Source organism: Euleptes europaea, chromosome 3, assembly GCF_029931775.1.
Source record: "Euleptes europaea isolate rEulEur1 chromosome 3, rEulEur1.hap1, whole genome shotgun sequence".
In the NCBI taxonomy this organism is placed as follows: domain Eukaryota; kingdom Metazoa; phylum Chordata; class Lepidosauria; order Squamata; family Sphaerodactylidae; genus Euleptes; species Euleptes europaea.
In genome coordinates, this window is record NC_079314.1 from 52884111 (window position 1) to 52892517 (window position 8407).

Sequence of the window (8407 nt, forward strand, 5' to 3'; positions counted from 1 at the left end):
CCACAAATGAATTTGATATCTTAAACCAACTAAATATTTAAATGTTTTAAAGTGGGCATGTCTAAGCTTTTGAGTACTAAAGTAACTCTTTGGATTTTGGCCATGACGAATTGTGCAAAGATGTGTCTGTAAAACGTACTATCTAAAAAGTAATTTGCAAGCATTAGTACATTTTTTCTAAAGTTACGTAGTCTTGCTCTTAAATTAATCTGTAAGAATAGCTATATTTAAAGGCTGAACATGGAAGGAGGTAATCATTTTTTGGCTGGGAAGAGCGGGGTAACAAATGGAATTAATAAATAAATAAATTTGATTCAGAAAAGTAAGATCACTTGAATAGCTTTGCTTACATATTTTATTTTATTTTATTTCCAGATGATATGAACAGACCGTAATAGAATTGTGATGAGTACATGATTTTATTGGGAAAGAATTCAAGGCTGCTTCTCACAAAATGGAGCATTTAATACCAGCACACATCAAAACTAATTTATGACTTTGAAATCTCGGGATCCTGGAGGGAAGAATGAGATGCTGTGCATTAAACCGGATTATTTTCCATAAGTTTGCTTAAAAAAAAAAATTCTTCTCAAACAGCAAATTAGGGAATACAAACTTATGTTCCCACCATATCCTTTTTTGCATTAGTTGTTAGAATTTAACTACAGTTCTTCACTTTAAAGTATGAAGTCACAGCAGAAATAACTGAAATCAACTATGGATACAAATAGGGCAGATTCCCCCCAAACTGATGGTAACTTTGTAATAGATAAAATCAATAATTTAAAAGTGGAACCAGAAGATGATAGTAATTGTGCTTTAGAGGCAGTAGATATCATAACCGAGCCAGAAGACTTAAGACAGACAGACAGCAGTGATGAGCAAGATGACAGAGAGAAGAATTTTGTCCATAACAATCCAGGCAAATACATCTCTGCAGAAAATGAAGATGATTATGGATCTCTGTTTTCCCAGTACAGCAGCACTCTTTATGATGTAGCAATGGAAGCTGTAACACAGAGTCTTCTTTCAAGCAGAAGCTTAAGCTCCCGAAAAAAGTCCCCTGCTTGGAATCATTTTTTTATATCTCCTAGAGATAGCACAAAAGCAATATGTATGTACTGTATGAAAGAGTTTAGCAGGGGTAAAAACGAAAAAGACTTAAGTACAAGTTGTCTCATGAGGCATGTGAGGAGAGCCCACCCTACTGTCCTCATTCAAGAAAATGGAAGTATCCCAACTATAGCTCCCTTTCCTTCCCCTTCATTGTTACTGCCATCTCAGTCTGCAGAGGTTAAAGATCTAACCAGCGTGTTAGCACCTATAAAACTGGTTAAGAAAAGTGTTTCCAAAATTCCATCACCAGATCAAATAACTGAGGAGTCTGTTCCTGTAATTTCTACTGAAGAAATGCCTTCAGATCTGTCATTTACCGAAAAGAGCAATAAAGAAGAATCTGCCGTTGCATCATCTCAACAGTTTTCTAACAACCAGTGTGAAGAAACAGTGGAGAGCATAGCAGAGAAAACAGTTCAAGTTCCTAAGAGTTCATCTGGCTCTAGGAGAAGATCTGCAGTCTGGAAACATTTTTATTTGTCTCCTTTAGATAACTCAAAAGCCGTTTGTATTCATTGCATGAACGAATTCAGTAGAGGAAAGAATGGTAAAGATCTTGGAACTAGTTGCTTAATACGACACATGTGGAGAGCCCATCGTTCAATTGTTCTACAAGAGAATGGAGGTGGTTCAAGCATCCCCCCACTGTACACGGCTCCTCCAACTCTGTTGCCACCTTTATTGCCTTCAGATGGTGATCTGAGTTCTGTGGTGTCTCCTGGAAAACTGGCTAAAGAACCAACATCTGTTTGTTCTTCTCCAGATAGAATGAATGAAGAAAACAATTCACATCTCCCTTTGGGAGATGCACTTATGGAAGATTCGTCATTATTGTCATCTGATGATATAGGTGAGGCTTCTTTAGTTTCTTCCCCTGAAAAAAGCCCTTTGATATTTGAACATGGTGCTCTTTTTCATCCGAATAAACGGATGATGCGGAAGCTTAGGTCGGAAGTGTGGCATCATTTCTCTTTATCTCCAGGGAATAGTCTAAAAGTCATGTGTAGACACTGCAACTGTATGATAAATCGCGGAAAGAAAGGTGATGTCGGCACAAGCTGTTTGACAAGACACTTATATAGACACCATCCTGAACTCATAGGGATCCAGAAGAATTTTATGGATGTGAGTTTAGCAAATTCTCCTTATGCTACTCTGGCCTCTGCAGAATGTTCATCTTCAAAACTGACTGAATTACCCACAATGGTTACTAATGATAGTCAAATCATATTTCCTGTTAGTAGCAAAAAGACCTCAAAACTGTGGAATCATTTCTCAATTTGTTCTGCAGATTCAACTAAAGTAATATGTATGCACTGTGGACGAACAATAAGTCGGGGGAAAAAGCCAACCAATCTAGGTACCAGTTGCCTTCTAAGACATTTACAACGGTTTCATAACAATGTCCTGAAACCAGATGCCTCAGAGCCAGTATTGTCCTCGTCTACAAATAGTCATGTGCCACTGAGCACAGATTTGTTGGGCTCTTCATCTTTTGACGAAGCCAGTGACAAATTTTCTGAGACTCACCCTGTTGCCAAAAAAATTACAACTCTTGTAGCTGAAATGATTGCACTTGACCTTCAGCCATATTCTTTTGTAGACAATATTGGCTTTAATCGACTGCTTGAATACTTGCAGCCTCAGTATTCTTTGCCTTCACCATCTTATTTTTCTAGGACTGCAATTCCTGATATGTACGATAGTGTGAAACAAATAATTGTTTCACATCTTAAAGAAGCTGAAAGTGGAGTCGTTCATTTTACGTCTGGAATATGGATGAGTAACCAAACCCGAGAGTACCTAACCCTTACTGCTCATTGGGTAACATTTGAGTCAAGGGTTCGACCACAATGTGAAGATTACCATTGTTCAGCTCTGTTAAATGTGTCACAGGTTGATTGTGACTACAGTGGTATCAGCATTCAGAAGCAACTAGAATATTGGTGGGAAGCATGGATAACATCAATTGGGCTTCAGATTGGGATTACTGTTACAGATAATCAGACTATAGGGAAAACTTTAAATGAAGGGGATCATTCAAGTGTGCAGTGCTTTGGTCACACAGTTAACCTCATAGTTAATGAAGCTATTAAAAGCCAGAGAATGGTTCAGAACTTGCTCAGTATTGCAAGAAAGATTTGTGAACGTGTTCATCGGTCAGCAAAAGCAAGAGAGAAACTGGCAGAGCTGCAGAAAGAGTATCATTTGCCCCAGCATCAGTTAATTCAAGATGTTCCATCAAAGTGGAATACATCATTCCATATGCTTGAACGCCTCATTGAGCAGAAAAGAGCGGTTGACGAAATGTCCATAGAGTGCAGCTTCAGGGAATTAATAAGCTGTGATCAATGGGAAGTGATGCAGTCTGTCTGTCATGCTCTCAAGCCTTTTGAAGTTGCAAGCAGAGAGATGAGCACCCACATGTCCACTTTAAGCCAAGTAATTCCAATGATTCACATACTCAACAGGAAAATAGAACTACTGTTTGAGGAAACTATGGGTATAGATACCATGCTGAAGTCTTTAAAAGAAGCTATGGTGAGTAGACTGTCTTCTACGCTTCATGATCCAAGGTACATTTTTGCTACTCTTTTGGACCCTCGTTACAAGGCCTCCTTATTCACAGAAGAGGAGGCTGAACAGTATAAACAGGACTTAATCAGGGAGCTAGAAATATTAAGTGCTACCTCAGATGATGAGAAACCTGTTTCCAATGGGTGTGGTATGGGTTCACCATCTAAAAACTCTTATGGGGACAATAATCTTTGGTCACTTATGGAAGACATGAAAAAAGTGAAAATTCCAAAAGAGAAGGCTAAATTGCCAGAAGAAATGGTGCTTTTGTACTTGGAGGAAGAAGTGCTTGAGCATAACTGTGATCCTCTGACATACTGGAACTTTAAGAAGTCATCTTGGCCAGTACTGTCAAAGTTGGCTGTCCGATTCCTGGGTTGTCCTCCAAGCATTGTTCCATCGGAAAGATTGTTCAGTACATCCAATGAAAACAGCAGCTTTAGCCAGTCAAGGCTAGCAATGGAACACTTTGAAAAACTTATTTTTTTGAAAGTAAATCTTCCTCTGATATACTTCCAGTATTGAAACGAATGAACAAGCTGCCAGTCTAAAATTGTTGTTGCTCACTGGATAATTACTGTATTTGTAACTTGGTTTGTTAAATTGCTCCAGTAGGGGCCATGTATGACATCTAATCAGTGACGGTAGTTCTCAATTCTAGTTTTATTTTTCAGCTTTCTATATGTCTACATGTGCCTTATTAATTGTCCTTCAGGCCAGATACTGTACATACGTGTTTTTTTAAAGGTTCTTACTAGACTTAGCTTGTCTTTGTCCTGATCACACAAAATTACGTAGGTTTTAATTGACAATTGTAAATGAAGTTTTAAAACTGTTGTTTGAATAGAAAGACAAACAAAGATGTAAACAGTTCTATTATGTAGTTTTTTATTCAATTATGTAAAAACCATAAACCAGGTACTGTATATTAGTTAAATATTGCTTTAATTACAATGGAAAAAAAAACATTTTCTAGCTGTCAGAAGAAAGCTGTACATAAAAGGTGGAATTGAAGCCATCTTTTTACATTGCAGATTTTAACTGCAGGTCTAATGTACTTAAAGGGTTATGAGAATATTCAAGTATGATGTATGAATTACAGGTGGCTATTGAGTTAGTATTGGAATAAACTAAAGTTAGAGGTATTATGGAACATCAGTTATCAGTAATCTATAATCTTGCCATTCAGTGGTCCCTTTTCAGGTTTTTTACACTGTAACTGAATTAGAGCTTGAGTATTTATAAGGTTGGGGGGGTGTTTATTTTCAGTTTTGTTTCCAGTTGTTTATTTAATACAGTGTATTTGAAAGAAGTACAAGGAGTTGGCATTATGCTATATCCTTTTAAAATAGAGTACATCCAAACATCCAGTACTACTCCTTGGTGTAAAAATGAAGCCCTGGTTTTCCATGGAATTATGTATGATGTCCTCTTTTTTTAAGTGGCTGTTGCAAGGAGCTGACAGTCTGATTCTCATCAAATTTCCCCTATAGAACTGTGCCCTGCTTAGAATGTGATTTGCTAGAATTGACCCATAATTGACAGTGTTGGTCAGGCAAATAAAATATTGTAGAACCCTCTAATCCTCAAACTGAGGTTTAAGAATAGCCAGCATTTTAATTGTAAACAGTATGCTCTGTTTTTTTGTTGTGTTTTTTTTTTTAATATTAAAGGTTTCTCTCCCCATTTCTGTGCATTGATAAAATTCTTCAGGGAAATGGGAGTTGCCTATGACCTTTAGGAAAGATGTAGTTTTGTTAAAATACTGTACCTCTGCCTAATTTTTTTGCATTTACTATGTTTTAGTGTATTTATAAATGGTGAACTGAGTTTCTGAAATTAAACATTTTATTTGCAATTTTTAGTGCTAGTTGTGCTCTCCTGGGTCTTTTTTCCCCTCTTTGGACATTAGTAAAGATTACCAGTTGGAAAGGGTTTTTTTAGCAGTATGCAGGAACATAACTACCTTGGGGTTGCATGGAAGAAGGCTTCTTGCTTTGTTTTTGGTCTTTCAAGATTGCCTCTATGCAGTCTTGCCTTCCTTACTGTGTTGGTATTACCTTTAGTTCCAGTGGGATTCAATTTCCCAAACAACTAATCAGTCTTGCAGAGAATGATGTGTTAGTGGCTTGCATTGCTATCAATATGGGTTGGAAATATCAATATGAAAGTATGCATTTCCACATGAATGGCTGCATTTTCAAAATGTTTTGCCACGTAAGCTTTCATTCTGTTAAATTCTAAATACCCCATAGAAATATAGTTTTGTCTTTAAAAGTCAAGCTGTTAACAGTGTGATTTTGTGTACATTCAGAACCTGTCAGAGAGAAAATGAATAATCTTCCAGGTGTCAGATCCTCAGAACTGGGGGTGGTGGAATTGATCACAATCTAAGGAACTACTTCTAGGCAGGCTTAAGGGTTTGCACATTCCTAATAGTTTTTTACTGTAAACACTGGATCACTTTAAACAGAATGCTGCATGTCAGATACAGCTTTGCAAATTGTCCTCTGGTGTAACCCCACTCCTGCTCATGATAGGGCATAGGAGTCTGTTATTCAAGAAGGAATTCCAAAGCCTTTTGAGCACACACACACATAACAAGGGTTTTTTTAAAATTCTGATCTTTGTTTTGTATTATTGTGGTTGGGTGATTTAAATTCTGACAGTGGGAGAGACTAGGGGGATAGAGGCACAGTGGCCAGGAGGTACGCTGCAGAGGCTGGCAGCAAGGAAGCCAAGGGAGCTGTGAATCTTGCCAAGGTGGTGGAGGACCAGGACACTGGAAGTGGAGGCTGCAGGATGAAAAGCCAGCCTGGGGCCCAAAGGCTCAAAGAAAGGACTGGCTAGAGGAGCTCATGGGGCATGAGCCAAAAGTGCCAGCTATGACTGTGGGAGGGAGGATGCCTCAGGGGCACAAAACTCGAGTAGGGGAAAGGACTGTTCACAGTGGGAAGGCTATAAGGTCTAATGGTGGGGGTCAGATCCAAGCATTAAAAGTACTGTGTCAGTCTTTGGCTGTGGTGCAAGTGGCATAGGAAGAGCCTGGGAGGTGCAACACAGAGGGTGCCCTGGTCTGAGAACACAGCAAGGTGTGATACATGGGTAGAACAGAGTTTGCTTATGAGAGCCCATATTCCATGTTACTGGTGTTAGCTAAATGCACCCTGTTACTGGTATAAAGTGACAGTACCAATACTGTTACGTTTCACATCTGAACTCTGCTCACATTTAGTTCATGGCAATCTTACCAAGTCTACATTCAGAAGCCAATTTCATAACAAAAACCACATAGTGTCATGAACTTTGATTTGTGCTAGTTCTGTTTTTCCTTCACCCTTCAGCAATCTGATAGTTGGGGATTGTAATTAATAGCAAAAATGATTAAAGTGATTAATACATGCACAGGATGTATGTAGTGGTCTCTTACTATTATGTGAAAGACACTGAGATCTCCCTGATGTGGGTTGAGACTTGCTTAACAGCTGAAACTTGGAATACACATAGTAAATCATCAGACTTAAAGTCTGAAAACTGGCTGTCTTAACACTTTTTCTTAATTTGGGGCCTAAGGGCATGTCTTACAAGTCAACACTCTCAGCACATATCAAACCTATGCATAGGTCCTAGAATTTAGGGCTATAGAGTTCCCTCGTGTTTTTGCCATGACATCAAGAAGAGGGATTTTCAGTGGCTGCCATTAATCCAAGGAAAATAGAGGAAAGATGCGTACACGCCTTCACTCCCCCTTCACCAGTACTTCTCTGCTTGGGACAGTGGAAGTTTTCAGCAGTAGGCTGAAGAAGGTTGGCACTACCAAACATGAGCCATATTCATGAGCATTGACATAAAATGATCACTTTATGGAGAAGAAGAGTTAGTTTTTAAATGCTGACTTTCTCTACCACTTAAGGAAAAATCAAACCGGCTTACAATCACCTTCCCCTCCCCACAACAGACACCCTGTGAGGTAGGTGGGGCTGAGAGAGTGTGACTAGCCCAAGGTCACCCAGCTGGCTTCATGTGTAGGAGTGGGGAAACCAACCCAGTTCACCAGATTAGCGTCCACCACTTGTGTGAAGGAGTGGGGAATCAAACCCGGTTCTCCAGAGTCCACCGCTCTTAACCACTACACCATGTTGGAGAAAGGTGGTGTCACTGTAGTCTCAGGGTTTTTTCCCACTGGCTCAATGTCCTGTCCTGGACTCTGCCTTGTTTGAGAATGTGTATTCAGTGGGAGTGAGACAGGATTGGGATTTTATTGGTGTACCACCCATCCTGCTGCCCAGCTGTCTCCATACCTAAGCTTGCGGAGGTGGTCTCAGACGTAGTGTGGAGGACACCTAGGCTGGTCGTCTTGGGGGACTTCAACATCCATTCTGAGGGTACCTTGTTGGGAGCTGCTCAAGGTTTCATGGTCTACACAACAACCATGGGCCTTTCTCAGGTAGTAGCAGTCTGGAAGGTGGGGGGGATTGAAGCGGATCACCTTGTCATGGACAGATCCCTCCTTGCTAGGTTTTTAGACAGAGGGGTTCCAAGACTCTGCAGTGGTGGGGGATTAAGATGATTTGCCCATGTAGCCTGATGGTTTTCAGACAGCATTAGGGGATTTTCCTGCTGATGTGTTCGGAGCTCCTGTCTGTGCCCCGGTTGACCTCTGGAATGTCTCTCAGGACTAAGAGCCCAGGCAGCCTAGGTTTAATGAGGGGAT

General features: G+C 39.8%; 1 protein-coding gene across 1 annotated transcript; it reads left to right on the top strand.

Moving 5' to 3' along the window:
* The first annotated feature begins 581 nt into the window (after positions 1-581).
* On the top strand, positions 582-5102 carry ZBED4 (zinc finger BED-type containing 4). The gene has a single exon (XM_056846000.1). It carries the CDS (start codon positions 718-720, stop codon positions 4216-4218), a length of 3501 nt encoding a protein of 1166 aa, XP_056701978.1. The 5' UTR covers positions 582-717; the 3' UTR covers positions 4219-5102.
* Positions 5103-8407: the final 3305 nt, after the last annotated feature.